Below are 20,675 nucleotides of genomic sequence, written 5' to 3'. Positions count from 1 at the left end.
CATTGAAACCAGTAAAAAAAATGTTAACAATAAGTGCAATTGCTCCCAGTTGGACTTGAGTTGCAAACCTGTCCATGTCATCTTGAAATAAGTTCCATTAACTTCAGGGGGACTTGATAAGTAAGGAAGTCACAGGTGAGCTTTGCTTGAGGACAACCAATATTTGCAACTTATTTAAACATTGGTCAGTGGAGCTGAAGATACTACACCACCTTGATAGAAAGAACTTAAAATTCACTACTAAAAATAAGATGTCAGAAAGTGGCCATTCTTTTGATGTGCCGGCATCTTAAATGAACTTTTACTGGAATGGGAAAAAATATTCGTTATTGTGTTTCTGATAATAAAGGCAATAGCTGGCAGTACTGTTGTAATGAATAATGCATCTCCGGCTGACTCCTACAGGAAAAATAGTTAACTGTGCAAGTTTTAGATTAAAAATATGTATTTTAATAATTTAGTTACTTTGAAGCACTCGGACAAACAGTGATCTGAGCAAGTGCAACAGTGTTTTGGGCCTTAAAAAAATATAACTTTGCATAAGCCTGCAAATTCTGGTGATCTCTTAGTTGTTGTTACATGCTGCAAATATTTAGAATCTACTTTTGTGTTCTCATTATAAAAATAAATGATTCAAATAAATTAATAGTTATAGCCTTTTAATCTAACTAATGTAAATCTATTTCTGTCATTCTCAAAATCTAATACTGCTGCCCTGGGCCTTTTCGGGAGCAAGGGGAGGATATAAATTGAATCAATAATAATTCCTCTACCCCAGAAACTGCTCACTGACTTGCGGGACATACTGTATATTCTGGCGTATAAGACTACTTTTTAATCCAGGAAAATCTTCTCAAAAGTCGGGGGTCGTCTTATACGCCGGGTGGAGAATCTGCGGTCGAGTATATCTCACACTCTATATTTTAACTGGAAAAGTTGGGGGTCGTCTTATACGCCCAGTCGCCTTATACGCCAGAAAATACGGTATTTGGGGGAGAAGAGTCAAAGGAGTAAACACTACACAAATCTGGAGTGGAGTCCCTAAGGCAGTTGGATGGCAACTTGTATGCCTCCTTCCAGTAACTCCTGCAGCCAAACTGGTGCCAAACGTATCCCTCTGCTTTCCTTTGCACCATAGCACTGAGGCCGAGAGAAGGGTCTTGTTGTCTGGGCCGCCCAATATTTCTATGTCCAAGCTTGTGCCCCAGAGAGATTACTTTGATGCTGCTAACCCAGCAAAAAGACCGAGTTACCGGTCTCCGCAGCCATAGCAGGTGTTGAGATTCTCTGGTGGTTTGACTTTACCCTAAGAGGTGCAACTCATTGTCTCTCAAGACAGGCAGGTGCCAACAAAACCCCAGCAATTACACTTGCAACCCATATGCCACTTCTCTTGCCCTGTTTTCTTGTGTTCAGAGCACACAGTTATACATTGAACTTTTTCTAGTTTGTCCCCCCCCCCCAATATTGCACTTTGTTGTTGTTGTTCAGTCGTTCACTCGTGTCCAGCTCTTCGTGACCCCATGGACCAGAGCACGCCAGGCACCCCTATCCTCCACTGCCTCTCGCAGTTTGGCCAAACTCATGTTAGTAGCTTCGAGAACACTGTCCAATCATCTCATCCTCTGTCGTCCCCTTCTCCTTGTGCCCTCCATCTTTCCCAAAATCAGGGTCTTTTCCAGGGAGTCTTCTCTTCTCTTGAGGTGGCCAAAGTACTGGAGCCACAGCTTCAGGGTCTGTCCTTCCAGTGAGCACTCAGTGCTGATTTCCTTCAGAATGGATAGGTTTGATCTTCTTGCAGTCCATGGGACTCTCAAGAGTCTCCTCCAGCACCATAATTCAAAAGCATCAATTCTTTGGCAATTAGCCTTCTTTATGGTCCAGCTCTCACTTCCGTACATTACTACTGGGAAAACCATAGCTTTAACTATACGGACCTTTGTCGGCAAGGTCTTTGCTTTTTAAGATGCTGTCTAGGTTTGTCATTGTTTTTCTCCATATTGCACTTAACGGGTAGTAAATAACCTGACATTCAGTGGGAGTTATTTCTAGGCATTCTGCTTCCTCCATACCCTGCAAACCTGGCTGCTTTCTAATAGATCAGCTCCAAATATAATTGAGTATTGAGAATTCTGGGCCTAGGTGTTGATGTTATTATTATTATTATTATTATTATATTTACTAGTCACTTTTTCCATAAAAGTGGACAGAAATCATTTTTTTTTGTTTTTGAAAAAGAAAATTCTGCATATTCAGGAGGAGGCATACTGAACACTGGGTATTTTATAGTTTGACCCAGTGTACTTATTGTGTTTGTCTACACATAACTTCTGTATGTTGTTGTTATTTTTTTATAGGAAAGCTGTTTGGTGACTTTCTGAGCTGGAATCTGGAAGACACGCTCTCTCAGTTTCCTCTGAAACCAGGACACATTGCTACATTTATTGTGTACATTAAAGTAAAGCTTGACTTCTCCTGCCAGGAAAACCTACTGCAAGACCTTAATGATGGTGAGTTTTGGATTCTTTTTTGGTGTGCAGTGGGGTTTTTTGGTATGTATTTTGGCTTAGTTAGTGGTATTTCAAAGCTGTAGGGTATGACTTCTCTTACTTTGCAACCTTAATGGCAAATATCACCCTGGCTGTAATGGAACCAGCAACTGATCTAGTTGACTCTACACATGTCTTTAAAATCACTCCAAAGCTGTGTTTGGATAGAGGCAGAGCTCACCAAGGTTTCTCATTAGCGCTCATATATAATCTTACCATATCCCTTCACGCTGTGGTAACTGAGAATCAGCATGTGGTCAAATCTGGCAAGCTTGATATGTAATCTGAATAGTGTTTTTAATTAAAGTATGGCCTTGGGTAACATATTTGTGATCTAGGACAGAGTAATACCAAGAATAATAAGAGCATGATATTTTCATAATATCATACATGATAATTTAAATAACTTTACAGTTGAATTACTCAGGTTGAATAAATTCACCTGTATCCTTTCTCGGTGCATAGTGGAAAGTTGCTAGTGAATGTTTTCCCCTACTGCTTTTAAACATTATGGGTTCAATCCATTCTATTGCAAGCCCAGAACTTGTGTGTACAAGTGTGTCTTTCCGTACCTCTTGGTTCAACCCCTTGTGTCTTTCCCCTCCTCTTGGTTCATCCCCTTGTTGGAATTTGGAAAGAGACCATCCATATGGCGATCCATCAGGTATTTCCCAAAAATCTTTAAAACCATACTGATGTTAAGTTGAGAAGCTATTCTTACTCAACAGCAGGGATAGGAACTGTCGGCATCCGGGGGTCAAATGGCCAGCTGGCTAGCCTCCAGCTGGATTGTCTCCTTCCAGCCATCACGCTGCAAAGATCCCTCGACCTGTGGTGTGACATAAATCAGTGACCCAAGTCTGCTGACATGGGCACACTTTAATTAGCAGAGCAAACTGCGCAACAAAAAGAGGCTTGAGGCTTGTGAAGACATACTAGCAAACTACGGATTTGTTATCATAAATCAGAAACAAAGAAACATGTCGTCTCTCTCCTTCTGTCTCTTCCAAGAGAGAGAGAAAAGCAAAAGCTACAACAACACAATGGAAGTTCCATTTGCGCCAGCAAACAGTGCTGGAATGTAAACAGACACGTGACATGTAACAATCCCACGTCTGTAACTATAGGTGGAATGGAAAATTCCAACAGGAACGTGGTTTTTTCAGCCCATGGGCTGTATTCCCCTTCTGACAACTTTGCGAGGGATGGGCACAACAGTGGTAGAAACAGGCAAAAAAGTCGGGAGCAACAGATGTAACTCCTGCTGTTGTACAGTACAGTAGATTGCAGTCATGTGAAGTCAGAGGCTCATACACATGCACACCCCTCTTTCCAATGGTGAGGAGGCATTCTCACCATTGAAGGATGCAATGATGATGTGTGCATGTAACTGAATTTGGGGATGGTGTGGCGTAGGGTAGCTGAGGCCTAATGAGAAGTCCAGGAGTCAGACAGAGAGGTCTGGAGGGCTGTGTTCAACTCCCATCCTGATGTCCCCCCCCCCACTCCCCCCGTGCAACAGCATGCTTGTACATCTCAGTAAGATAAGGAAGCATAGGGGCAAAGCAGAAACCTAGTTTTTCAACATTCCCCTGTGTGTAATTGAAAAGTTGTATTGCATAGAATCTCATAAAAGTTAACATTTTAAATAATGCAATAGATGTGCTGTATACATAACTTATTTAGAAGTTACAGTAATGAGTTTTGTCAGTGCCCACAAATCCATTCTGACAAAAATAACTTTGAAAATTATTAAGACCTAATGATAAAGGTCTACTGACTCTAAATTTTAATTAACTCTTGCAGTATTGAATACATAATATTCACGTTATCTATTATTTAATGTTAAGCAAATATTATTAAAGATATTTTTTGAAGGCTTTGTTCCAGTGAATGTTTGCTGAAAAATATTGTGTTAATAAGCAGTTTGGATGAAGGCATGTTGCCTTTGTTGATATCAGATTGTCAGAGGATGCAGGATGGCATAGTGGCATTAATAAGGGTGCCACAAAGACTTGTGGTAGCTGTATAATGAAAGAAGCATAGGGCCAGCCTTACTTCTAGTAATAGCCATGTAAAGGGTATATCATATCTCTCCTCTGTTCTCAAATGCTACCCCTGCTTGCAGGTAACTAAAGGGAGCAGGGGAACTTCCAAGGAGGAGGAGGAGGAGTTCTTTATTTCCCAAGCCTCATAGATTGACTTAGGAATCGATTTAAAACAAATGCCAAATCAGCTTGCTTCTGGGTCTGACCAGGAAGAGCACGGGAGAGTTTTCCCAGCGCTAGTTAGAACTGTCAGTTCCCACAGTCGTCATATTACCTTGTATTTTCTGTGCATCGAAGAAACTATTTTGAATCTTGAGTGATTTGGGTTTATTGTCTAGTACAGGGTGGGCACAGGTGCTTGTCAAAGGTCTGGTCGCCTACTGATATTTCTTTTTAAGTGCCTCTGAGTTTGAAAGTAGGAATAATAGTGTTCTCTCCCCCCCTTTTTAAGATGGAATTAGCGTGAGTGGTCTTCCGCTTTCCAGTCCTTTTCGACAAGTGATAAAACCACGAGTCGAGAACAAACCTATAAATCCACCAGAAACCACCAAAGTTGGTGACTTCAGTCATGTAAAGGTAAGCAAACACTATCACAAAAATTGATTTGCCTGCCTGCGTTGAATGTTTGGTGCTGGAAGAGATAGGTAAGGCATTGTGTATGTTGACAATTTTGTTGGGGAAAAGCAAACTAGTACATCAGACGAATAAATGGTTTTGTAAAATATTGCAATAAAATAAGTGCTATAGATGATCAATGATGGCAAGATTGGGACTGTTGTTGTTGTTTTGCTGCTTTGACAATAGAAGCTCTATAGGTTTGTAATAGTAACTGTCAGGGAACTGTCCCCGGCTCAGCGCAGGGTGGTGGAAGGGCTCTTGGGATGTTACAGAGAGCCCCTGCCCCACCTGACCAGCAGCACCTCTTCTTCCAGTGGAGAAAACAGCGAGGTCTCCAGCGGGGGGGGGGGGCAGGCAGCTCCGGATCTTGAGAGCAGAGGCTCTGGAGATGTTGGAGAGACCCTGCACTCCCCTCTCTCAGCGGGCAAGGAGGGGGACACGCCATTTCCAGCGCCCCAAGTGCGCAGAGGAGTGAAACACAAGCAGGGGAGGCAGAGATTTGGGATACTGAAACTCGTATGTTGGGGTCACAGCTGGAAGGGGCCACTCCCAGATTCTGCGAGTGACTGATACAGACATGAACTTGTAGCTCTGCACTGTAAACAGCATGCACAATAAACCTATTAAAAGATGGTTTGGAGTCTTGCCTGGTTATCCCCCGAGTAACCACCCCACGATCCTTACACTAACTGATCCAGTAAAACATCTAATTTTACTTCTTTCTTTTCCAACTTAAGTGGGCTAATTAACCAGTTCAATAAAGTACAAGTCATAACTTTCTTTTGTGTTCTTCTGCCTAAAATGGTAAAACCAGACCCATTGTGTGAAGGTGCTAAAAAAAAGCTCACTTTGTTTTTTTCCATTATCCACCCAGTAAAGGAGAAATAAGCACAATTGATTTCTCTGGAATTAGATTCCTAACACACTAATTTGAAGTAATTTAACCAAAATGTGTATAGGAAATCAGATACCAAGTGCATCTTGTATGTTGTGGCTGCTATCAGCCTAGCAGGCGACTGTGATCTTTAAGATTCATAGCTATAACTTTCTAGTCTTGGGGGAAAGTCTTGTGGCGCATTAAAACCCAGGAAGTGCCTGCTTTCATGGACTACAGTCCACTTTATCAGATGCTTCTATTGTGGTTCTCTGCTCCATTCAAAAATAAGACATTTGTAGGCCAGTCGATGAAATAACCCCTTTTGTAACATGCGATTTTGAAGGGGGGGGAAGTATGGTTCCTCCCACTTCCAGTATGCAGAATTTGCAGCTGCATTCAGTTTCTCTTAGGTATAAATGTGGACATAGAACAGGCATTTGTGGGGAAATTAAGAAATGTGCTTTGCTTATTTGGAAGAAATACAAAGGTTTGTTTTTCATCCAGCTAACTGTGGTCATCTTGAGGCCATGATCGAACTGTAGCTGTGGGCCGTGAGATGTATATAACAGCTGGTGACTCCTGATGCAGATGTGTGATCCAGTTTGCACCAAAAGATGCATGTAGAAATGGTTTGCTCTTGTAATTTATTTTAGGAGCCTGGTTTTTTTTACTCTTATTTAAAATTCTAGCCAGTGCAACATATTCTCTAGCTGAAAAAAATAATCTTACATTGTTATATAGCTATTTGTAGGGTAGACACAGAGAAGACAGGTCAGAGAATGTCACTTTGCCTGTCTCTCATGTGCCACAGATGTTCATTTTGAACTACATGAAGGGAAAAATTGAAATTCACCCAGTGTATGCATCAGAGTGCTTCTGAGGCCAAGTGTTCAAATGCAGCATTGTCAAGCTATTTTTAGAATCCTGCTATCACTACAGTGCTGTTTAGAGATTCAGTTGAAGCTGCTAATAGGTATATTTATATCCATTCTGTCAACTGCCACAGCATGAATGCTTTTACAGATGATAATTCTATTTTTAGACTATGCACTATGGTTACCATCACCCTGCCTGCTTAAATACATGCTATACATCCACAGACATTTATCATATACTGTATTAATGTGTACTCATACAACTCGTACAATCATACAGTCAGATTGGTGATTAAAGCAACAATCCATCAACCATGGAGAATGCTCCAACTACCGCACAATTGCACTAATTTCACACGCTAGCAAGGTTATGCTTAAAATTCTACAAGTATGTGGATCAAGAACTCCCAGAAGTGCAAGCTGGATTTCGAAGGGGCAGAGGAACCAAATACTAAATTGCAAACATGCGCTGGATTATGGAGAAAGCTAGAGAGTTCCAGAAGAACATCTACTTCTGCTTCATTGACTACGCAAAAGCATTTCACTGTGTCGACCACAGCAAACACAGCATTCTCCTTTGCCCTTAATTGGGGGGGGGCACTGGGTATATTGGTCCGAGAGAGAGAGAGAGAGAGAGAGAGAGAGAGAGAGAGAGCAAGCCATGAGTTCCACACTGTGATGGCTCAGTTCTAATGGGTGGAGATGTCATGTGCCACTCGGGGCAGTTGTGAACTGGTAAATAAACTGGGAGAAGGATGGGCACTTTGCTACACATTGTTCCCTGAAAACATTTGTTATTTCATTCACCAGGTTGTTTCGTTGCTATTTAATCTGTGAGAGTTGAGTGAGGTGTGAATGTACTGAGTTGCTTCTTCAGTTTTTGTCCAAGGTTATCAATACATGCATGTTTCTATGTATTCCACAAGCTCTTCAGCCCCTAGTCCTATACAGGTTAAACTAAAAAAATTAGAATATCATGGAAAGGTTCATTTCTTTTAGTAATTCAACTTAAAAGGTGAAACTAATATATGAGATAAACTCATAACATGCAAAGCGAGATATGTCAAGCCTTTATTTGTTATAATTGTGATGATTATGGCGTACAGCTGATGAGAACCCCAAGTTAACAATCTCAACTTTGGGATTTTCATCAGCTGTACACCATAATCATCACAATTATAACAAACAAAGGCTTGACATACCTCGCTTTGCATGTCATGAGTTCCCTCACTGCGAAAAGCAAAACTACAGGGAACCAGGCAGAGGGCCTTCTCAGTAGTGGCTCCCGCCCTGTGGAACGCCCTCCCATCAAAGGTCAAGGGAATAAACAACTACCTGGCATTCAGAAAATACCTGAAGGCAGCCCTGTTTAGGGAAGTTTTTAAACTGTGATATTTTAAATGTATTTTAATATTTGATGGAAGCCACCCAGAGTGGCGGCTAGGGAGACCCAGCCAGATGGGCGGGGTACAAATAAATTGTTGTTGTTGTTGTTGTTGTTGTTGTTGTTGTTGTTGTTGTTATTATTATTAAACTCCAGTAGCTAATGAAAACAATTCCTTACATAAATGGACTTTTCCACGATATTGTAATTTTTTGAGTTTCACCTGTATATTAGGCATGGGGTGCTTGTGGGACAGGTGTGGCCAGGCTCTCTGAGTTCACTTCTGACATCCAGCTATTCAATACGGAGAGGAAAGAACTTCAGTGTGCAAAGTGTTCCGTTGCAGCTACTACTTCTGCAGTATCAAAAGTGGGAGTGAAATTCTCAGCAGACTTCTGTGCAAATAAACCTTCATGCATTTTGCAAATGTATTTGCAGTTTTCAGTATACAACTGCATTTTGAAGTTTGAAATGTTAAATAACTGTAAGGCTGAGCTTGCTGTTCAGCTGTATAATGGCTCTATTTGCATTCTTCCAGGATTACTGAATTGTTTTTGCCTTTTGCAGAGTAAGGACAGGTGAATTGTGTCACAGAGCTTTTAAAACAAACCTGGTAAAAATGGCTATAAAAATATGGAAGGTGACACTTGAGTGGAGTTTCTAAGTTACTAAGAATTCAATATATAACTGTGTTTCCATGGGAGGGAATAGTTTTGTGTGCAGGGATGAGGCTGCCCATTATTGGAGGGTTGTTGTTGTTGTTCAGTCGTTCAGTTGTGTCCGACTCTTCGTGACCCCATGGACCAGAGTACGCCAGGCACGCCTATCCTTCACTGCCTCTCGCAGTTTGGCCAAACTCATGTTAGTAGCTTCAAGAACACTGTCCAACCATCTCATCCTCTGTCGTCCCCTTCTCCTTGTGCCCTCCATCTTTCCCAACATCAGGGTCTTTTCTAGGGATTCTTCTCTTCTCATGAGGTGGCCAAAGTACTGGAGCCTCAACTTCAGGATCCGTCCTTCTAGTGAGTACTCAGGGCTGATTTCTTTGAGAATGGATAGGTTTGATCTTCTTGCAGTCCACGGGACTCTCAAGAGTCTCCTCCAGCACCATAATTCAAAAGCATCAATTATACGGCGATCAGCCTTCTTTATGGTCCAGCTCTCACTTCCGTACATTACTACTGGGAAAACCAGTATTGGAGGGTACCCCCTGACAAACTTCCACTGGTGCAGACTTGCAGAGGATTCCACTGTCAGACTGTAAATTATCCAATACGTAATTTGGAAAGCATTGCTATGCCTTGGAGACTTCTACAGCTAAGTTCCTGTTTCATCCGATACATGAGATAAACTGAGAAAATAGTGACCTTTCACTGTTTGCACATATTGTTGAGGATAAGCAGTAGTATTGAAACAATTACAAGGAAAAATATTTTGTTACAATCCTGGATTGGATCTGTGTGACACATATAAATGATGATAAACAAATGTGTATTAAAAAGTTGCAGCAATAATAAATTGATGTCTTCAATAGGAAGGATTGATTGTGTGAAATTTCAGTATTGCATGGTGGCATCTGACAGGGTCTGACGTTAAATGAAAAACATCAAAGATCCCACTGAGTATACACTAAAGTTTGGTGCCTCTCAAGTAACGCAGTGGACCTTGGAAACAGTTTTGAGAGACGAAACTGTTTTACTTTTGTTCTACTGACAATATTGAAAAGCCCTTTGCTTCTTGAATTGTGGAATATCTGAAACTATATATTGTAACAAACATCTTCAATTTGTCTTGCAAATTGTTCAAGTTGATTGAATTATGATGAAACTCAAAACGGACAGCAGAACTCATGAGGTTTCTGACATTGAAAGTTAGTTTCATGTGAGGGGAAAATATTTTTGCACATCCTGCTTTGATGTTTTTGCACATCCTGCTTTGATGGATGATGGAACATAAATTGGTCACAAGAGCTTCAAATAGTTGACAATGATTTAAAAGACTTAAGGACCGATTTCTGGGTCAATATTTTTTGATGGACACGTTAGTTAGAGTTACTGTTATACCTATACCCAATTAACTGTAACCAGAAAAGAAGAGATGTGCTGTGGGCATGCTTTCAAGCGCTTCTCCCATACATGCAAGCAAGCAGGCTAGAAACTCTTCTATTTGCTAGTTTTCTTGTTCTGAACCAGAACAGTTAATTAACTGCTTCAGAACAAGTAAGTATCTTATTATTATTAATTAAATTTGTATACCACTCTTCATCCGTCGCCCTCAGGGCAGTTCACAACATAAAAATACAATATAAAAACACAAAGTACATGATAAAAACAAGTACAAAAAAACACAAACCCATAATCCATAACATGTGTGGAGGCAGTTGGAGGATGAATGGCGGCTAACAGATTGAGGTTGAATCCTGACAAGACAGAAGTACTCTTTTGGGGGGTGATCGTGTCAACGGCCCAAGCCATTCGGATGCTCAAGAAGTCACAGCAGCCAGAAAATCTCCCAGAGCCATCTGGAAGCCCATTGGATCCACCAGACTCTGAAGAAGAGAAGAGTTTGGATTTGATATCCTGCTTTATCACTACCCGAAGGAGTCTCAAAGCGGCTAACATTCTCCTTTCCCTTTCTCCCTCACAACACTGGCTCTCTGAGGGTGGACCATCCTAATAAGTCCCCTGCCTCTGCAGAGGGGAAAAGGTGCTGAAAGCCTAAATCTCAACAGGAAGTGATCTGACACAAAAAATAGATGCCCAGGTAAAGGGTTCTAGCCTAAGCCTCTGTTGCATGCTAGTTTATTTGTGCAGGGGATGTTTCCATATTGTGTAGTGTTCATTCATGTGAGCCTTTCCCTGCAGCATGAAATGGCACAGAACAGACATAGATTTCCCCTATCATGTTTGTGAGAATTCTGCTTTTCTCAAAACAGCAAGGAAGTACGGAAAAGGGCAATCTAGACTTGATTCAGACTGCCTCGGGGTTGTCATCATTGAACATTATGCTCATGATCACATGTGGCAGGAAGAATCTATGTTCCTTTGGGGACTGACAGGCAGTCAGCATTTGCTACCAGAATTGCTAATCATGTTTAGCTCCTTAAAATCTACATTTCCCATCTTGGGTTTCAGGGTTTTTTATATATTTTAAATGCATATAAAATTGCTTCGTTGATATTTAAAGCTCTTCTATTGATGCGTATCTTTGTGACCACATAATTCCTTCTGCTCTGATGTAGGGATCTAGGGTCTTGTAAAGCTCTTGTTTTGATGACCCCTAGACATTTGAAATTGCAGAGCAGAATGAATATAATTACCCATTTGGAATTTAGCCGGGGCATGAGGGTTAATGTCTCTTCTTCCCTTGTAAAAAGTCATTGGGGAGATTTTAATGATAGTGTCGGGCTATCCAGTTATCTCTATCATTTGAAATATGATGCTTTCATCAGTGGTAGCCTAATGCTACATTGCAGTAATATTTCAGTGCTGGGACAGACTACAAATTCTTTAGACACTAGCAGGTTTATATTTCTTGTGGGTCCTTGTTCTGTCCCCCACCTACCAATGCCTGCATGCACAGTTCTTGTGCTATCTTCTCAATGCTACGGTCTTCGCCCAAATCTCATGTAGAGTTTCAAATTGTTCATCCCCCGTCTTTCCTTCGTTTCCCCCAAACTGCTTTCTTGCAATTTTCTATCATGTTATTGGCATTTCTTGCCTCTACTCTGAGCACCTTCTTATATGGAGAGAGTTCATAAGCTGGTTTGGGGAAAGGTAAAGACATGAAAGGCGATGATGCTGCATTTATTATGGTTCACTACTTAAGGTTTAACAAGCATTCAGTGATGCTAGTGACAGGATGCTTGCACTTCAGTTGAGTCAGCAGTTCTCCAGCCTGACAGATGGCCTAGGACGAGAAAAGGACACACAAATGAGAAACCAGCAGCTTGGGTAGGTACAGTGAGCTAATCTATTAGAGCAGTGTGGTCATCCAGATGTTGTTGGACTTCATCTTCCCTCTGCTCCAGCTGACAAGGTCCATGGGATGGAAGTTGTAGTTCAGCATCATCTGGAAGGCCAGAGGTGCTCCTCATTCTTGTATCAGAGTAAAGGCTTTTTAGGGTTGATTTTAACTTTGCGTTCTTGAAAGCACTACAGTTCCTTAATAGTGGTGCCTTGAACATATGTAACAAGTGAGCAGCGTGGGAGAATCGAAATAACACTTGAATACTGCTCTATGTAATGTGGTATTAATTGATATGAGCACAGGACACCATCTTGTTAAGATCTGTAAGGAAACTCTGCTTTGGATCATCATTTAAAGAGAGTTGTATTGCTGTGGGAAGGAGCAAGGCCTCAACTTCCATTACCCTAAGGCAGCAGGATGGAACCTTTCATAGCCCAAGGGACTGTTTTCCTTGTGGATAACCTTTGCATACCAGCTGTAAGGTAAAGGTAAAGGGACCCCTGAATGTTAGGGCCCGTCGTGGACGATTCTGGGGTTGCAGCGCTCATCTCGCTTTATTGGCTGAGGGAGCCGGCGTACAGCTTCTGGGTCATGTGGCCAGCATGACTAAGCTGTTTCTGGCAAAACCAGAGCAGCACACAGAAACACCGTTTACCTTCCCGCTGGAGTGGTACCTATTTATCTACTTGCGCTTTGACGTGCTTTCGAACTGCTAGATTGGAAGGAGCAGGGACCGAGCAACGGGAACTCACCCCATTGTGGAGATTCGAACCACCGACCTTCCGATTGGCAAGTCCAAGAGGCTTTGCAGCTGTGTAACTGACTCCCGTGCTAATCTGAATGTGATCAGATGTCAATATAAATAATTTGCAGTTGTGGCATGATAATGGGAGAGCACCCACTGCAATTCTTTCAGTATCTACAAATGAGACGCATAGCCAAATGCCTCGTTTTAAAATGTGGCACATTATGTGTGTGAGAGAGAACAGATTTTGAAAATGTAATGGCTAAAGGGCAAAGACCAAAGTTATTGAGTAAGCTATGTGATATTATTATGGCTAATGATATTTCCGTCAACATGTATTAAAACAGATGTGAACAGTATTTGAATAATGAGATCCTGCTAGATGCTTGGAAGTAGATATGGTAATATGTCCCACAGGAAATAAATATTAATCTTAAAGTTTTTTTAAAAAAATAAACTTCTTATCTGTTGGTATTTGAGACCTTCCAAGGTTGAAATAAATAAATATAGGTACAAATAATAAGTGTTGGGAATGAGAAACACTAAATGCTGATATGCTCCATATATTCTGGTCTTGCCCCTGAATAAAGATCGTTTTGATAAATAGTATAAAAGGAAAGGAAAGCATTCCAGGTTATATGCTGCCAGCAAATTTCTTAGCTGTTCTGTTTTGTTACACAGAAGGTCTGGTTTTGCCAGAAGATAGGGAAATTACCATAGGCCTCTTAACAGCTGCAGAGATAACAAGTTCTAAATGGGGGGGGGGGGACAAACCCCAAAGTCATTCACTAGGTAGCAAAAATTCATAAATTAAATAATAGAATTATAGTGAGGAAAGGTAAGAAATCTAATAATTTATTCATTGAAAAATGGAGTGTGTTTATTATGTACTGGTGGAATGAGTCACAAAGAAAATATTTTACCATATATGTGTATGTGCAATGGTTATTTGGAAGTCTGTCCCCCAGACTTTACTTCCTTTTCTTACGCTTTTATTCCTTATTATTGCTGTTATTGTTACTTGTAGTTGGCCATTTGGTTGTGCTCGTATTTTTCGCCTTTAACGCCTATTTTGTAATCTGTTGCGGTAGTGCGCAATGGGTCAGTGTGTTTGGCTGTTAACCAGAAGGTTGGTGGTTTGAGCCCACCCAGGGATGGCTGTGGGCAGGATTCCTGCATTGCAGGGGGTTGGACTAGATGACCCTCGGGTCACTCCCAACTCTATGGTTCTAACTTGCAGTACTAATCTAACCACCAGTGTCTCTCCCTCAGTATTCTAACATTATCTGTAGTCTGCATATGGTGTCTTAGCCTACTTGGTATCCTGATCTGTTAAAGTTGTTTACTCTGAAAGATGCTTCTCTTGTCATCTTTTCTATAACTTCTTCTTCTTCTTCTTCTTCTTCTTCTTCTTCTTCTTCTTCTTATCATTATTATTATTATCATTATTTATATTTATTTATTTATACCCTGTCCATCTGGCTGGGTTTCCGCAGCCACTCTGGGTGGCTCCCAACAGAATAAAAAAGCGATAAAATATCAAACATTAAAAACTTCCCTAAACAGGGCTGCCTTCAGATGTCTTCTAAAAGTCAGATAGTTGTCTATTTCCTTGACATCTGATGGGAGGGCATTCCACAGGGCAGGTGCCACTACCGAGAAGGCCCTCTTTCCATGGTTCCCAGTAACTTGGCTTCTCACAGGGAGGGAACTGCCAGAAGGCCCTCCGAGCTGGACCTCAGTGTCCAGGCAGAATGATGGGGGTGGAGACGCTCCTTCAGGTATACCGGGCCGAGGCACCAACACTTTGAATTGTGCTCAGAAACATACTGGGAGCCAGTGTAGGTCTTTCAGGACCGGTGTTATATGGTGTTATATGGTGTCGGCAGCCACACATAATTTATTGATCCACGTGTTCTCTGGATTTCCTAAGCTGTGGTTTGCGAATCTCAAGTGGGTTGCAAAGCCTGTGCAAGTGGGATGCAGATTTTTTTTTATAAGTAAACCCATGTTGTTATAAAGAAAACCACCACTTAATCCATTCCTCCGTGTTATTACTGCAGTGATTTGCCGGCATAGGTTATCTCAGCCTCAAACAGATGGTAAGGCAAGAGCACAGGGCTTCTCTTGATTTCCATCTGATAGCAAGTTAGTGGGCCGCAGGACATAAAGCCCTCTTACTCATAGGAACCAGTGGTGTGATTACCAAGCAGAGCTTTTGCGGAGAAGTCGTCTTCCAGAGCATAGAGATGAGCTCTTACCTGCAGGAAAGAAAACACTCAGACAAAACAAAACCAGAAATTTTATGCCTCATAAGTTATTGTGTGAAGGAACCAAACCATGTTAGCCATGTTTGGTCAAATGGATGCTGGAAAAGTACCGATAATTTGCAGATTCAGGACTTGGGCTTATTTTACAGTTCCAAGAACCACCACATCAGATCCATAAGACCATTCCAGCTCCAAACAGATGAATAATAGGAAAAAAGGGCACTGCTACTCAAAGCTTAACCATGACTTAATCTGAGCTAAGGATCAGGCCCCAAACTGACATGTTTTATTGCAGGTTAATGAATGTTAATGAATACCCCAGCAATATATTTTGGATGAATTATCAAAACATACTTGCTAATGATCAGTATTTGAGAATATGTTGAATACTCAGTAAAAACTGAAGATTTCCCCCATGTTTTCCTTGGTTTGTCTTGCTTTATTACAAAATAATTTTACTGAAAGCACTTTCTAGTACTTTGACCAACAAACCACAGATTCATGAATGTATTCATAACATTTTTTGGGGGGAAGGAACAGAAAACAAAATCTCTAGATCCCTAGTTAATACAGCAGAATTGCAGAATGCCGGTAAGGTTTCCTGCTATGCATCTAGGTATGCTAGTTTAACACCACATCTGATTTGAAAGGCTCAAATTTCCTTCTGCCAATATATTTTCTTTTCTTCCTTAAAAACAAAACAAAAATCCATTAACTTCATTGCTGTAACTCATGATGATCTAAGTGGATTGCAAAGTGGAATCCCCAGAAGTTGGCAGCCTGGGGATTAAATTGAGTGTGACCATGCAGTTGCTATATACCTGATTACTTGGCTAACATAAAGTTCTGAAAGATGACTCACTGTTTGGGAGTTTCAGACTGATTTTTTTAAAAGTATTTTTTATTAAAGATTTTCTTGATTTACAAAGGTGTGTGCAATGTATCTCTCAAATTTTTTCCATGTAACGTTTTTACAAATCAGTTTTGGTTGTTGAGACATTAGGAAGAAAAGGGGGAAAGAGGTGGGTGGGATGGGGAGATGGGTGGGGTGGGGTGACGATGTTTCTATTTTACTTACCAGTAATATATGTAGGGTTTGGTGTCAGCGTTGTTTGTGTAGCTTCTCTGTTGTTCACTTGTGCTCCTTTGGTGGTGAGAGAGGTCGGGGTTGGCGTAGGATGTGATTCTTCATTTGTGGTTGGCTGTTGTGATCTTTGGTTTCCTATGTGAGTGGGGTAGATGAGTGTTTTTGGTCAGGTTAGCCATATTGATTTGTATGTTGTCGGTAGATTTTTGTCATTGTCTTGGGCTGTGTGTGTGATGAAGGGGAACCATACCGGGGTGAATGTGTCTTCTGTTTGTCCCCATGTCAGTTTCAGGTTACTGGTGAGTTCTTCTAGTAGGGCTGTTTCCCATACTACTTGGTACCATTGGTCCATGCTTACTTCTGACAGGTCTTTCCAGTGTCTGGTTATGATGTTTCTGGCTGCTGAAAGTAGATGGTAAGTAGAAAGTACATTTGCAGAGTTGGGTTGGGAGAATGCAGATTGGGAGGGTTTGGAACAGGTAGGTTAGTTTTGGAAGGGTGATCATTTTGATCATGGCTATTTTGTCTGAGAGAGTGGAATTCATGTTGTTCCATCTCTTTAGGTCTCTGATTTTTTAAAAATTAAATTCTGAAAGAGAGCTGACACAGTAGCGTGATCTTTAATAAGCATTTGTAGAATTTTGAGAGTACAACCTCCTGGAATACACTCAAGTCTCTGTGACTGCACATTAGCTGTGTTTGGATGGTCGCATCTCAGTTTAATAAGCTGAAATAGGAAGAAATCTTTTCCCATACTTGCTGCTCCTTCCGTACTCACTTCTTAGCAGGCCGTGATTAATTCCAGAAGTCTTTTAGTTCTGATTTTATCCAAACAGGGGAGTTGGGGTTGGTTACTGTCGTTCTGAACCCAGCCAGGGTCGTAGATCATGGTTTTAAGCTGGTTAAAGGTTCTGTCTTAAAACCATGATTTACGATACTGGCTGGGTTCAGAACTACAGTTTTCAGTTTTAAGCTGGTTTAAGGTTCTGTCTGAGGATACGGGTGGCACTGTGGTCTAAACCACAGAGCCTAGGGCTTGCCGATCAGAAGGTCAGCGGTTCGAATCCCCACGACGGGTGAGCTCCCATTGCTCAGTCCCAGCTCCTGCCAACCTAGCAGTTTGAAAGCATGTGAGAGTGAAAGTAGATAAATAGGGACCGCTCCAGCGGGAAGGTAAATGGCATTTCCGTGCGCTGCTCTGGTTCACCAGAAGCGGCTTAGTCATGCTGGCCACATGACCCGGAAGCCGTACACTGGCTCCCTCGGCCAGTAAAGCGAGATGAGTGCCGCACCCCCAGAGTCGTCTGCGAGTGGACCTAATGGTCAGGGGTCCCTTTACCTTTAAGGTTCTGTCTGCTCCTGATTCTCACAACCATAGTTTACCATTTCAGTTAAAATGGGAAGTTAAAATTAAAGACTTCTGCATTTCATTAAGATACCACGAGTTAGACACTTGCACATGGCCTTTTGCACATGGAAGTGTGCAAAAGGCTCATTCATATCTCATATTAAACCAAAATACAGCCATCAGGGAAGGTGGGGAGTGGTTGTGCAAGTTGGCTTTCTGGGAGGGTTGTGTGCTGTTACTGATCCCACAGAACTCGTATATTTTCCCAAGACGCCATTTGAAACCCAGTGGTTTTTTAAAAAGCCTTCGACTACTTTAGGTTATTCAGCTTCTGTATGTTGTCATAAGACCTTGTCCAATCATATGCATTTGGCAACCTATATATCACTGTAAGAGCAGCTGCAGTTTTATCTCATTAGCTAATGTATATGCAGTACTGCATGCCAGCTCTGTGTTGTATCTGAGTATTATTCTGCTCACACTTTCAATCATTTCAAGCAAGGCTATTTTTAGCCAGCTGAAATTTAAAACATTCCTTCTACCTTCGGGGGCAAGGGGACTTTATTGAGATACAGAGCATAACTCAAGATGGATCCTGTTGCTAAATGGTCTGACAAGGGGAGGCAGGGAAAAAAGGACAATACTGCATTATTTAATTCCCAAGGCATACATTATGCAGAATCTATATTTAGTTTTCCCCAGTTGCTACTACCACTGTATTATTACACAAAGGGATGATGCAATTTCATTGTTCAGTGAGTTGATAAGACATAAATGCAGATGAATGAACTAGACGATGAATGTGGGATACTGCATGTTGCTTCTGAAATTCAGCTTGTGTGCACTACATCTGAGGGAAAGGTACAGAACTATGTAGGCAATTGTGTCTTAAAATGTTGGGTCAGCATGCAGTTACCGTAATAACTATTTTGGTTCTCAAGGGCAGCAGACATCATGAAAGGCCATCTTACTTTAAATAGACAAATGGTAATGGCTATGTTAAGCGTTTAAAACAGAGACACACACTTGGGATTTAGTTTCTTGGACTTGCACGTCATTGTTATAGCTGCCTCAGGATTTCAGATTTATTCGGCTGGAGGGCAGATGGCCACGCTGCTGAGCCAAGGGGCATCATGGCAATTCACACCACCTGTTTTGTATGGGATTTTGGTATACGCATGGAAGGTTGTTTCTTTGTGAGGAAATACAGCATTTTTAAAAGACTATATGGAATTAGATTTTGGTATTTTGCTGCCATACAATCATCTACTACATGAAGTTAGCCCCATTGAGATTAGTGAGGCTTGCTACCAATGTAATGGGTACAGGATTGTAGTCTGAATCTTCATCACAGCTCAGCATAAAGGTAAAGGGACCCCTAACCATTAGGTCCAGTCACGGATGACTCTGGGGTTGCGGCGCTCATCTTGCTTTACTGGCCGAGGGAGCTGGTGTACAGCTTCCGGGTCATGTGGCCAGCATGACGAAGCCACTTATGGCAAATCAGAGCAGTGCACAGAAACGCCGTTTACTTTCCCACTGGAGCGGTACCTATTTATCTACTTGCACTTTGACGTGCTTTCGAACTGCTAGGTTGGCAGGAGCTGGGACCGAGCAACGGGAGCTCACCCTGTCGCGGGGATTTGAACCACCAACCTTCTGATCGGCAAACCCTAGGTTCTGTGGTTCAACCCACAGCGCCACCCGCGTTCCTACAGCTTAGTATAGTTTGCACTAATTGGTGACTGCAGTGTTACACACACTGGCTGTGTTTGCGCGTAAAACTAAATCGTGGTTTAGTGCTAAGTGCATGAGCTTTCACGAACCCTAGGCAAAGCACCAAGCTTACAATAATATTTTTTAAAAGTATTATTGTTTGTGGACCGTAAGGTCTTCCGCAGGCTGTAACAGGAGAGGCGGTCCCATAAGTACGAGGGTCCTAGGGTGCATAGGGCTTAAAAGGTTAAAACCAGCACTTTGAACCTGACCCTGTAATCCACCAGGAGCCAGTGCAGCTGGTGTAGCACTGGATGAATGGGGATCCCGTGGCGAGGACCTCGTAAGGAGCCTCGCCACAGCGCTCTTCACCTGCTTCAAGGGCAGCCCCGCGTAGAGCGAATTACAATAATCACGCCTGGAGGTGACCGCCGCGAGATCAGGGCGAGAAAGGTAAGGGACCAGCTGCTTAGCACGGCGGAGGTGGAAAAATGCCGCCTTTGCCGCAGTTGCAATCCATAGAAAGGGAGGCGTCAAAGGCTACACCCAAACTCCTGGCAGATGGCGCTGGCACTAATTGAGCCCCCGCAAGAGATGGGAGCTTTAATTCTGTTTAGCTCTTCACTGTCTGGAATTGTTCTTGTTTCGATTGCATTATAACAAACCATGGGGTCACATGATGAAGGGGATGCTAAAAGATGCTTAAATAAGTATAATCCCTGCATGTACACTTCAGGTTCTGTTTCTATAAATTAAGGGCATAATCTTCCCTGTGTTTTCTCCAAAGTCATTTACTCGTGGGGATTATGTGCATGTTGTGAGCTGAAACTGCCATTCATCAAATTAATCGTGTTTCTATAAATTGGTTATACAGTGTATTTTAGATATATTTTCAGGGCTGTGAATGGGCTTCTAGCTGTGAATGGTGCATTAAGGTTAATGGACATTGCACAGTAAGATCATTGTTACTTTGCAGCAAATTTACCTCGCTGCAGGTGACCATTGCTTTGTGACACAGCTTGAAGTACCTTGAGAATAAGAGATGCTGTATAAAAATGCAGTATTCTGCCCCCAACAACTTCTTATAGAAAGCCACTAAGCCATTCATTGTTGCTCTTTCCCCATGTCCAGACTAAAGTAATTCACTTTTTTTAAAAAATCACATGTTTAAAGAACTCTTTGTGTGGGT

General features: G+C 41.8%; 1 protein-coding gene across 3 annotated transcripts in view; it reads left to right on the top strand.

Moving 5' to 3' along the window:
- TRAPPC9 (trafficking protein particle complex 9) overlaps positions 1–20,675 on the top strand; it is a 250,915-nt gene that overhangs the window by 40,663 nt on the left and 189,577 nt on the right. For all 3 annotated transcript variants that reach the window (XM_033155899.1, XM_033155897.1, XM_033155898.1), the window contains 2 exons: positions 2,358–2,510; positions 5,049–5,173. In XM_033155899.1, the coding sequence (XP_033011790.1) occupies positions 2,358–2,510; positions 5,049–5,173 (278 nt within the window). The remainder of the gene's footprint in view (positions 1–2,357; positions 2,511–5,048; positions 5,174–20,675) is intronic.

This window comes from Lacerta agilis, chromosome 7, assembly GCF_009819535.1.
Source record: "Lacerta agilis isolate rLacAgi1 chromosome 7, rLacAgi1.pri, whole genome shotgun sequence".
Taxonomy (NCBI): Eukaryota; Metazoa; Chordata; class Lepidosauria; order Squamata; family Lacertidae; genus Lacerta; species Lacerta agilis.
This window is presented reverse-complemented; position numbering and strand designations above follow the sequence as displayed.